At 48.9% G+C, this 12,213-nt stretch overlaps 1 protein-coding gene across 1 annotated transcript in view; it reads left to right on the forward strand.

The window, feature by feature from the left end:
- Positions 1–12,213, forward strand: part of CCDC180 (coiled-coil domain containing 180) — a 55,919-nt gene that overhangs the window by 26,359 nt on the left and 17,347 nt on the right. Inside the window, 7 exon segments of the mRNA XM_060101245.1 lie at positions 3,053–3,228; positions 4,736–4,916; positions 5,854–6,000; positions 6,895–7,039; positions 7,231–7,347; positions 8,851–8,949; positions 10,944–11,063. Coding sequence (XP_059957228.1) covers positions 3,053–3,228; positions 4,736–4,916; positions 5,854–6,000; positions 6,895–7,039; positions 7,231–7,347; positions 8,851–8,949; positions 10,944–11,063 — 985 coding nt within the window.

Raw genomic sequence — 12,213 nt, forward strand, 5'->3', positions numbered from 1 at the left:
AGTATAATGGAAGATTGGACTAGTTTCGATGGAATAGAAAACACGTAGGTAACTGAGGGTAGAGATGAGAAACACAACACAAAGTAGCAGATGTCCAGGGATTTTTCGCAGTCACAGATATCCTCTGTGAGAGTGAGCCCTCTGCCTGTCCCAGGATGACTTGCTGGCCTGGGCCTTGTATCAATACATAAGAAACAGGGTTTTCCCTGAAGGTGTTTCTGGGTTCTAGATCCTGGCATGCCTGTTAATATTAGAGTTCCTTTTCTTTTCTTTTTTAGGAAAATTATATAGATATAGACCATAGTTATGAGTATATCAGTATGATATTTTGCTCTGGTTATGTGACACATTTAATGTAGAAAATTGAAAAAAGTACAATGAAGAATATAGAATAATTTTACCACTGAACATTTACCGCCCCTAACTCCCAAATTTCTTTCTGATCCTTTATGTTTGAATTTGGAACAAATGTGAAAATTTGCATTTGGCTCTTGGATAGCATTTGCATTGCCCTCCTGATACTATAGTGTCATAGCTAGGACTAACCAGCTAGAGATCACCTGGTTAGTCTACCTCCCATGTTTACACATGGACAGGAGACCAGAGGCAGGGAGTAGAAGGAGTGAAGTCAGGCCTTTGGACTCTATTCTCCTTCACCTCAGCAGCATCTCACCTTGAAAATGTCTTCTGACTTGAACCTCATCCTCCTCCTTCCTCTGTCACAGGCCATTGTCTGCCCTCTCCATAGACCAGGGAATGAAGAAAAGCAAGGACCACCATCAGAGCTACTATTTATTGAGAAAGTTTAATACTCTCAATAACTAAGAGAGGGGTACTGTAATTAGCTCATTTCACAGGTGATTCTAGAAACTGAAGCTCAGAATTAATAACTTGGACAAGATCTCTGAGATAGGAAGTAGTTAAATCCAGGATATGAACCTAGACCCTGTAATTCCAGAGTCTTGAACCAAACACTGTGCCATCTGGCCTTGGGACCAACCAGAAAAATAGTTCTGTGTTCAACGGATTGGATTTGAATGTTGAAGCATAGCATACATACCGAAAAGTATGGAAATTATGAGCATATAGCTCAATTAATTACCCAAAGGGAACACACCCAGTAATCAGTACTCGCGGGAAAGACAGCACTACCAACCCCCTTCATGTACCCATCTCACGTCACTGCCCTCCCTTACCCAAGGATAACAAATATTCTAACTTCTGAATTAGTTTTGCTTGTTTTTGAACTTATTTAAATGGAATCCCATAGAATGTATTCTTTTATGTCCGGCTTCTTTTGGTGAACATGTGTATACATTTCTGTTAGCTATATAACTAAGAGTGGAATTGTTGGGAAATTGACTTATATGTGTGTCCATCTATCTTTTGGTCCATCTGTCTCAGAGGAGATACAACCAAAAGATACTGCCAAAGAGGTTTCAAAAGTGGTTTTGTTTTAACAGTTTACAGCAGCGTATGAGAGTTCCAGTTGCTCCACATCCTCACTTGGTTTTGTCAGTAGTTTTTATTTTAGCCATTCTGGTGTATGTGTAGAGGTCTTTCATTGTGGTTTTAATTAGCATTTTCCTGATGAGTAACAATGCCGTGTACCTTGTCATATACTTATTGGCCATTTAGTAATCTTTCTGTGAAATGCCTAGCCACATTTTTTGCCCATTTTTTTTCTGGTGGATTGCCTATCTTATTTCTTATTAATTTATGTGAGTTATCTATCTCAGATATGAGTTTTTTATTAGTTAAATACATGGCAAATGTTCATCCCCTCTCTGTGCTTGCCTTTTTTACTCTCTTAAAGGTATCTTTTGATGAACAGAAATCCTTTTAATAAGGCCCTAGTCATCAGTTTTTTTCACTAGGGTTAGGGTAACTTCTGTCTTATCTAAGATATCTTTGCTTGCCCCAAGGTTATGAAAATATTCTCCTGTGTTATCTACCATAAATGTTATAGTTTTAAAATTTCGTAGTTAGATGTACAATTCAACTGGAATTGATTTTTGTTTATGTATGAGGTAGAAGTCAGATTCATTTCTTTCCCATATGGATAACCAGTTGACCCCAGACCATTTGAGAAGACTCTCCTCTCTCCACTGCTCTGCCAGGTCTCGCATCACCACCTCCCCCTGATTGATTACTGTAGCTTTATATTAGGTCTTATTATCTGGTGGTGTGAGCCCTCCAACCTTGACATCCTCCAAAATTGTTTTGACTCTCCTTGGCCATTTGTATTTCTATATAAGTTTGAAATCAGCTCATCAGTTTCCAAAAGAAGACATTTGCCAAGCTTTTAATTTTATTGTATTGGATATGTAGATACATTTGGAGAGAACCAACATCTTAACAATATATAGCCAAGAAAATCACTCTACATTTTAACAGGATGAAATAATAAACTGGGAAGAATATTTGCAACTCACATCTCAGTTAAAGGACCTCATGTTCCCAATACATAAAGAGATCCTAGAAATTAATAAGAAAAAAGGCAACTACACACTAGAATGATGGACAAAAGATATTAATGGATAGTACACAGAAAAAGAAATTTAATAGTCTTAAACACATGAAAATATGCTCAATCTCAGTCATAATATGACAAAATTGTCAAATTCAAGAGTTTGACAATACATTCTGAAGCTATGGATAAATAGGAACTTTTATTCATCGTTGATGGGAGTTCAAGTTGTCTTGCAACAGAAGCCGTTTGGCTGTATCTGCCAGATCCACAAACGTATTTCAGGCTTTGATTCAATAGTTCCCTTTCAGGGAATTTATCCTATAGAAATTGTTCTACACTTGACATATGTACGAGGTTATTCATTGCAGTCTTCTTTGTAAGAACAAATGGTTGGAAACCACCCAATGTCCTTCAGCAGGGGGTCTGGCTAAATGAATGATGGTCCACCCAAACAAAGAGATACAGTGTAGTGGGAAATAAAATAAGGAAGAAGGAGTAGAAGGGGAAGCACTTTAAGCATCAGTGTGGAAAGATATCTCCCTGCTCACAATTGCTGACCCTCGCTGGTCTCTCCCTTAGTCTTCGAGCTGGCTTTTTTGAGCACTTAGAGAAGTGGTTTGACCAATGTGCCCTCAATGCCCGGGTCATCGTGGCCACCAAGATTGATGAGCTGGATTCAGAACTGGAGCTGCGTCTGCACCTGCACCAGCCAAGAGCCCAGTTCATTGAAAAGGACATCCACAACGTCAGGGCAGGTACTGCAGACCCCCGCTGCCTGTACCATTGCAACCCCACATTCATTAGCAGCTTGTACCATGCAATGCTTAGCATGTTGTCATCACACATTGGAAGATGTGCGTGAGGGTTCGTACCTCCCAGGTTGGCAGAGAAGGTTGTACTCAGAATCCTTATTTAAGGTTTTTTTAAAGAAGGTGCTAGATGCTGACATGAAGAGTATTGTCCTATTTTAGCTTTGTGGATCCCAGATATGCTCACACACCTGTCAGACACACACCTGCATGGCAGATGCCCTAGAGGCAAGCCTGTAGTTCAGGAATCAGAGCTAACAGGCTCAACCTGTCTAGCTGTGGGATTCTGGACAGGTTACCTGACCTCTCTGATCCCTTCCTAACCTGCAGAGGGCATGCTGTTGATGGTAATTAACTCTCCTTGAAATGGTACAGTGAGGAATCATGAGCATCTGGCATAAGCCAGAACCTCCAAAAGTGGTAGCCATTATTTTCAGCTTACAATTTTTAACACTTAAAAAGACATGCCATTCCTCTCTAAGGCAGAGGGCTCCATTAATTGGAGGGAGGGCACTTTTATTTGGATCCTTCAACGGCTCCCGTCAGGTTTTTACTCGAGTCACACTTTAAGCTCCATTATTGACCCTGAAAGCGTCCAGAGAGCCTCCACCTGACCCCACCCAACCTCCTATTGCCTGGAGCAGCGAAAGAGTGTGGACTCCAGAGGCCCAATGCTTGTGGCCTTGGGAGACCAGCTTGACTTTTGGAACCTCATTGTCCTCATATGGGAAATGTGTGCATTAATTAATAAATATAAACAAAGATGCTCCCTGAAGGCTGGTTTCCTGCCCCTTCCCTGGCTCCTGGCCCAGTGCATAATGTGAAAAACGAGGCTGGAGAAACAAAGCCCCAGAATCCCACTGTTTGTTTTTGGCAGAGCTGAGACCATAGCACTTCCTCCACTCCAGGCAGTAGGAGGTGAGATGAGGTGAGCTGGGACTCTCTGCTAACTCTAAAGGCCTATGATAGAGCTCTTGAAGTTCATTGTAACTGAGGCTCAATGGAAATGAGAAGCCACTGATATAAAGGGACACATGCCAACTGCCCAGCTTTGTGCTGGCTATTTTCTCCCAGGCCTTCGCATCAAGATCCCTGCCCTCCCCAACACCCATCCCACCTGCTCCTGGGGTGGGAGGTGCTCTCCGTCTCCCAGGCTTTGTTCTCTTCTGCTGCAGGCAGGGTATCTCCACCGCAGGCACCTCCCTGATCACAGCTGGCCAGATCCTCCTCTCCAGTTAAAGACCCAGGGCTGTCTCATATTGGCCTCCCTGAGCTCTGTGTCCATTCCCAGGCCAGGCCCCGGGGAGGGCAGTGGGGACAGAATAAGGGACCTTGGCCTGTAAGGTCCCTGCTCTGTAGCTGGCCCGGGAGAGGCACATCGCTGTCCAGGAAAGCACTGTCCTGGGCTGGCTTGAGATCCTGGAGGGCCTCATCTCTCCTTGTCCTTTTCCAGCCGAACTCTTGCTTCACCAAGAGCGGCTGGACAGCCACTGTGCAGGGGTGATGGAGACGCTGAGGAAGGAGAGGATGATGTTCTGCCAGTTCCAAGAGGAGCAGAACATGAGGAGAAAAGACTTCTGGCGCAAGATTCACGACCTGGAGCACATCTTCTTGAGCACCACCAAGAGCCAGAAGTAAGGGCACTGGGGGTCTCAGCTGTAGCCTTGTGGCCCTAGAATCCCAGCCAGGTGGCTGTTCTCAAAGGAGTGGTTCCCCCACCCTCTGTGGATAATAGAAGGGTCAGGGTTTCCAGAAGGGTTTTCACCTCTTCGCAAGGGTGCAACTGTGTAAAGCATCTGGCCGGGGGCTGGGCATTGGGGGTGGGGGAGCAGCCAAAGAGAGAAAAGGGTGCCCGCGGTCAGAGTGCAAGGGTGCAGATGATGTGCCCTGGAACGTCCATGGTGGGAAAGACCACTCCTATCAGGGGAAGTCCGGAAGAGCTTCCTGCAGGAGGCCCTCGGGCCTGGGATGGAGAAAGGTGGGGAGGGGGCAGGTTCTCCCGTTGGAGAGGAGCACTGGCCCAGCTCGAGGTGGGGATGCCCTGCTCTCAGGGCAGAGTGAGGGGTCCCGAGAGGCCCCCCAGGGGTTTGAGGTGAGGCACCTGTGTGCCCAGGGAGGCCTCCGTCAGGTCACTGGTGAGGAGCCCTGGAAGGTGTCTGTACCGTGGTCAGGTGAGCCAGAGGGAGCTGGTTAGGGTAGACTTGGGTGTACAGAGGAAACCTGCAGCCCGTGCTTCCAGGAAGTCCCGGGCTCCGGAGCTACGTCTGTGGGAGTGAGTTAGAGAGAGCGGGTGGGGGAAGGAGGGGACGGAGTCAGTAGGACCTGGGGATTCTCTTAGCAATCTGGTGGCAGGGGCCGGACAGAGGAGAGGGCTGCCCTCTGGTCCAGCTCACTGAGAGCCCCACACGCACTGGCATCGTGAATTTCCTTCTAAGGACTCTTTTTCTACCCAGAGAAGACAGGCAGTGGTTCTGGTGACCCCACAGCTGGGCATGGCATGTGGAGCTCAAGCCACCTCCCAAGCTGCCCGCCTGTGCCCAGGTCACCACCCTGCCCTCCCGTGTCCCCCAGGCTGGTCACTGTCAGAAGCACTCTGCACCAGGAGCTGCTCAGCTATGTCAACATCGTCCAGGTGACCCTGCGCAGCTTCCGCCGGTACCTGGAGGAGAGCCTGGGCAAGCTTCGCTACACCAACGTTGAGTTTGTCAGGCACTGCAGGTGAGACCCAGCATCTGGGGCCTCTGCAGACCACTGGGCTTTCTCTATTGAGAGGTGGTCTTGTTTGCCCCTCCATTTTTTAATAGGGATAAAATATCTGTAACATAAAATGATCCATTTTAACCATTTTAGGTGTCCAGTTCACTGGCATTAAGTACATCCACACTGTTGTGCAACCATCACCACCACCCATCTCCAGAACATTTTCATCCTCACAAATTGAATCTCTAAACACTAACTTAAACACAAACTGCCCATTTTGCCCTCCCCCAGCCCCTGGGAACCACCATTCTATTTTCGGTCTCTATGAATTTGACTACTCTAGGGACCTTGTAGAAGTGAAATCACACCAGATTTGTTCTCTTGTGCGTCTGTTTTTTCACTTAGTATAATGTCTTCAGTGCTCATCCATGTCACAGCATCTGTCAGAATTTCATTCCTTCTTAAGGCTCAGTAATATTCCATTGTGTGGATGTACCACATTTTGTTTATCCATTCATCTCTTGATGGACATTTGGGTTGTTGCCCTGCTTCTGTCCTTGAGCTACCTGCATTTGTTTTTCCATGATCTTGTACTTTTTTTTTTTTTTTTTTTTTCTGTACGCGGGCCTCTCACTGCTGTGGCCTCTCCCGTTGCGGAGCACAGGCTCCGGACACACAGGCTCCGCGGCCATGGCTCACGGGCCCAGCCGCTCCGCGGCATGTGGGATCTTCCGGGATCGGGGCACGAACCCGTGTCCCCTGCATCGGCAGGCGGACTCTCAACCACTGCGCCACCAGGGAAGCCCCATGATCTTGTACTTTTAATCTAAAGCCTGGTCAACCACAGTATTTGGACTGCGTGGAAAGGTTCAGGTCTGATCAGTGGATTTATTTCTCCCCAATTATTTTCAGATTGTTCTCAGAGGGAGGCAACTTTTCTTCTGAAGAAATTGACTCAGTGTGTCATCGACTGGAGAAGGAAGCTGCCCGGATAGAGTCTGTTGAAAATTTAATCATGATCAACATGGAGAAGATGGAGAGCGAGTACCTGGACCAGGTGAGCGGGCCCCACCACGACCTCTAGCCAGGCTCCCGTGATACCCGCTCACAAGGTGGTTACCTTGCTCACTGCCTGATAGGCTGGTCAAGCCCCCTTTCCAACCATTAACTGAGCCTGTCCCCCTCTGCTTCTAAAGTCCAAAAGTTCCAAATTAAGCTCCATTCCTTTACTTTTTCTCTTTCTTTAAGGCTAATGATGTCATCAACAAGTTTGAAAGTAAATTCCATAACCTGTCTGTGGACCTTATTTTCATAGAGAAAATCCAGCGGTTGCTGACAAATCTGCAGGTGAACATCAAGTGCGAGGTAGGACAGATTCATTCTTCATCTGCCCCATGGGACTTGACGTTTATCACACACACCTGCATGTCAGGCACTGTCCCAGGTGCTGGGGATACTGGTGTGGTCTCTGCCCCATGGGACTTGCACCCCAGCCCGGAAGTCAGAGATTAAATTGTAATAGTTTCTAACATCCACTGAGTTATTATGCACCATGCAGCCTGCCAGTGGGCTTATTTTGATTAACTGTGTGAGTCCGCACAAGAGCTGTGTGAGGCAAGTACTGTTCTTATCCCCATTTTAGAGATAAAGAAACTGAGGCAGAGAGTCATTAAGTGACTTAGGGCAAGAACACAGAGTTCTTAAATGGTGGAGCCAAAATGTGAACCCAGGTCTGACTGACACCAGAAATTCAGGCCTTAACCATGCCAGGCCATCTGGGCTACAGAAGCCATGAGGGCTGTGTGAGGTGTGTGGGGAGGTAGAGGAGAGGATTTCATCTGGACTAGGAAAGTGGTGTTTCCCAAGGCTTGATGGTGAAGGAAGAGCCAGCCAGGCAGGAGGCTGGGGAGCAGTGTCCTGGAGAGATCGTGAAAAAAATCCTGGGGAGCTGGAGCCAAGGGGAGAGAGAGTTCGAGCAAGAAAAAGTGGGGAGCAGTGAGGCTGGAGTGGGGGCCGGGTCAGCAGGGCCGTGTGAGCTGGGCTGCTGGTGTTGGAGTGAGGGTCAGGGCAGTGGGGACAAGGGAAGGGTGCTATTTATTACGATTTTTTAAGCTGTATTATCTTGAAAAGTTTCTTCAAAAACATCACTTTGGGGCTTCCCTGGTGGTTCAGTGGTTGAGAGTTCGTCTGCCGATGCAGGGGACACGGGTTCGTGCCCCAGTCTGGGAAGATCCCACGTGCTGTGGAGCGGCTGGGCCCGTGAGCCATGGCCGCTGAGCCTGCGCGTCCGGAGCCTGTGCTCCGCAACAGGGGAGGCCACAACAGTGAGAGGCCCACGTACCGCAAAAAAGAAACCCAAAAAAACCCCCATCACTTTGATGGTTTCTCTCTCCTGAATGTGTTGCCATTTTTACTTAACCATTCCTTTTTGGAGGAACATCTGGTGGGTTTCACTTATAATATACACAATGGTGTGTTAGACATGCTTGCACTGGAAACTCTGATGGTGTCCATAGGGTGTCTCTCAGAGCTGGAATTACTGGGTTAGAGCATGAATGTTTTAAGGCTCTTTGTACTTTCCAGGTGGCTTGTACAGACATCCCCTCACCAATAGGGCACGAGAGTGTCCTCCTAACGCCCTCAACCAGTACTGCAGGTCACTAGTTTTATTTTTAAAACTTACTATTTGACAGTAAAAAAAAAGTCCTTTAAATTTGCATTGATCGAGTTCCTGATACGACTGTGCATTTTTCCCCCGATTTCATTTTTTCGATACTTAATCCACCTCTCAGATAATGATTTGCCGAACATTTTCTTGATCAAAATAAGTATTCTAGAAACAAATCTCAGAACCTCTGGTTTTTCTAGGTGGCAAAATCCAATTTGCAAACAGATGGATTAAATTCTTCTCTGGAACAGCTTCAAAGCAAGGTACAAATGTGCCAAAGCTCAAGGAGAGATGAAAAAGTAAGTGCTCAGTGGATACTAAGCTATGAATAGTAAAGATGCATCAGGCCAGAATCATAAACTGGAAATAAACTTACATCTGTAAGATTTCTCCACCACCAGCGGGGTCTCTGAGCCTTCCTACTTAACTCCTGTTTTATTCAATGGAATTAAGGACGAGAAGAGAAACCAGCCATTGCCCCCGGCCTCTAGCTCCTCCCAGGCAGGCATCTCGAGGCCAGTGAGCACAGGGGCTTGAGTCTGGCCTCCCTCCCCCTCTGATGTCACCAGGCCTCCCTCCCTGTAATTGGAACGCAGCCCTGGATGAATAACAGAGGCAGGACTCTGCCCTCTGAACACCCACCTTTTGTTTGATTTTACTTTTGTTTTGACCATTGCACATAAATTGGTTACTTCCATTTTCTGTGTATAAGCTGTGAAAAGTCCAAATTGGAGCAAAGTCTGGGAGAAGCGAGGTTCCAGGTGCCTGCCAGGCACTGACCAGCATAGCGGATCTCTGCGTGTTTACGTTGTTGACTTGCTTGTTTTTCTGCCTCTAGTGCATGTCTCTGTCCCTTGTGCCACCTGCACCCTGGCCACTCCAAGTAATCTTTTCTCCACAGTTCAGCCAGGCACTCGAGAACCAGATGTCCTGGCCAGGGGTTCTGTCTTCCATTTCAGTGACTAAGTTGAGGTTTTATTGTTATTAGCACTGAGAGGACATTTATTTTTCTATCTTTACTGCTTTTTCTTGCATAGTTACGTGTGCTTGGTGAAAAAAGTTTGAACATCCACAAAGCACAGAGTGGAGGTCCCGTGTAACCTCTTGTGTTTTCGTGCAGATGTTCCTACACATACACGGGGGAGCAGGGGAAAACCAGCTTAATCTGCTGTGACCGCTTCAGCAGGCCCTTTAGGGACAACTCTCTCTCTTCAGAGCAGAAGCATTTGCTCTCCCACATTTCCTCACTTCCTATCTGATGTGTCAGGGCACTGGGCAGGGTACCAGGGGGCTTGCACAGACCCTGGCATGGGATGGGGAGCATGAGCTTGAGCGGGCAGGTGGTCCTGTGTTGGCAGAGGACACTGGTTGGACACTCCTGCCGGGTGGTGATCAGGAGGCGGAAGCAATGCATCAGATGCTCGGTGAAGGCGCTGGGGACCAGGGAAGGGTGTGGCCAGGGCCGTGTGCTCAGTGCCACGTTAAAGAAGACCTTCTGGCTGCTGGGTGCAGAAAGGCAGGGAGGCAGATAGGAATGAGGCAGAGTGCCAAGACCAAATAGTATCACCACTCGAGACTCCAGCAGGGACATGTTCCAATCCCGGGGTTGAGCGGCGGGGGAATGGGCGGGATTCAGGGTGCATTGGAAATGAAGGGAATGGGAAGAGGTCAAGGTGCCACCTGGCCTGGGTCATCCATTAGGTCAGTGGGCCATTCAGGGAGCAATGTGTGGGGACCACTGAGCGCTGTGCGGGCTGCTTGGGGAAGGTGAACATCCTCACGGGTGCTTCCCTGCCCCCTGCAAGGTATGGTCTGTGGGATTGTTGCTCTAAGGGGTCATGTATTTGACGTATTTGATCTGATAGCCAGATCACCCTCCAGAAAGGCTGTGGCCATTTCACGCCTACCCACCCTCACCATCTTGGGCCAAATATTTCCTTCTACACGTAGAGCATTAGAACTAGAAGAGATCCTAAGGAACATTCTGTGTCCCCATCACACTGATGGGGAGACTAAGTAGAGCAAGCTTAAATCATTTGCCCAGAACAAACCCATAGAACCAGGAATAGAACTCCCGATGCCCCATCAGGGAAGGATTCACTGCTGCAGTGGAGCCACCTGAGAGAGCCAGCCCAGGGCTCCCCACTCCCACAGGGCCCTCCCTGCAAGTGAGGGGCCCCCATGGAGCCAAGAGGTGTCCTTGCCAGCCAGCCGGTTCCCGCAGTTCACATGGAGTCAGCCTGCCTACCCGCAGCCTGCTTCCTGTGGCTTTTTCCCTCCATGTTCACACTAGAGAGTGACCACAGAAGACCTCCTTGGCCTTGTTCGAACTTGGAAAGAAAAACTGAGCCAGAGGATTCAGTATCTCAACTGCAAGCTGGACATGGTATCCGTGACTCAAGCGGTCTTTACCGTAAGGAACGGGATGGGGCGGCCGTGGGGAAGAGCAGCTGAGCTGTTGGGTCTGGGCTCCCAGGAAACCCACAGGGCTCAGTAGAGCCCAAGGCAAGATCTCCCAGGCCACTGCCGGACGTCAGGCCTGCTGGGATGCCTTGGAAAGGCCACAGGCTGTGGAGTCAGATCTGGGTTCAAATCCCAGATGGGTCACTTCCCTGCACTGGTCTCTTAGGAGACCCCTCACCTCCTGGCAGCACCTCCTCCTGCCATCAGGGCCCACCAGCTCTCAGGGCAGCCTCACCTCTCAGCCTCTTCCTTCCCACCCGCTGCCATGAGCAGCCACCAGCTTCTCCCCACCCCACCCCCATGGCCTTGTCCAACCCCCCATCTCTTGCCCGCCTGGCTGCCCTTATCCTCTCACTTCCCCCCATGATCCATTTCCAGAGCTGCAGCCAGACCTCATGTTGGACAAAGCCAGTCTGCCCGTGTCACTCTCCTGCCCTTGGGATAAAATCCAGACCTTTTACCTAGACCTGCGCAGCAACCTCCTCCAAGGTCTGCCCTCCATGGGCACTTCATTTCTCTGGCCCCCCTAAGAGATCTCTTCCCCCAGGCCTTCTCTCACCCCCTGGTTTCGTTGGCATGTCCCAGTTCCCCATGAGCCCACAGACCATGCAGTGAGGTCTCCCTTTTAGGAGTCGTCTCCCCTAGACGGTGTGCCCCAAGAGGGCAGAACCCGTCACCCTCACCCCACCCTCTCTCACCAAGCTTTAAACACCAGAGGTGCTCAACCAGCTGCCAGAAGGGCTGTGACAGAGCCAATGGTAGCATAAGCGGACACCCCTCAAGTCCTGCTCTGGCCACCCTCAGGCCCTGCCTCACACTGCCACGCTCTGAACCAGCCCTTCCTTCTTTGGGGAGGCTCTTCCTGCCGTGCCACTAGCACTAAGCCTCCATCACACCATCAGTACTGCGCCCCACAAGATGAAACTTAGGAGTCCAGCTGGAGTCCTTCCCTTACAGTGCTTACAGTCTAGTGCTGAGCCAAGATGCAGGATAAAATAGGGGACAGTTTAACTAAGCACTCGTGGTGGGCCACCACTCCCACCCTTTCTCTAAGGTCCAACTCGAGGTGGAGGTGGCCACTCACTCATCCATGCACTCAT

Source organism: Mesoplodon densirostris, chromosome 6 (assembly GCF_025265405.1).
Source record: "Mesoplodon densirostris isolate mMesDen1 chromosome 6, mMesDen1 primary haplotype, whole genome shotgun sequence".
NCBI lineage: Eukaryota > Metazoa > Chordata > Mammalia > Artiodactyla > Ziphiidae > Mesoplodon > Mesoplodon densirostris.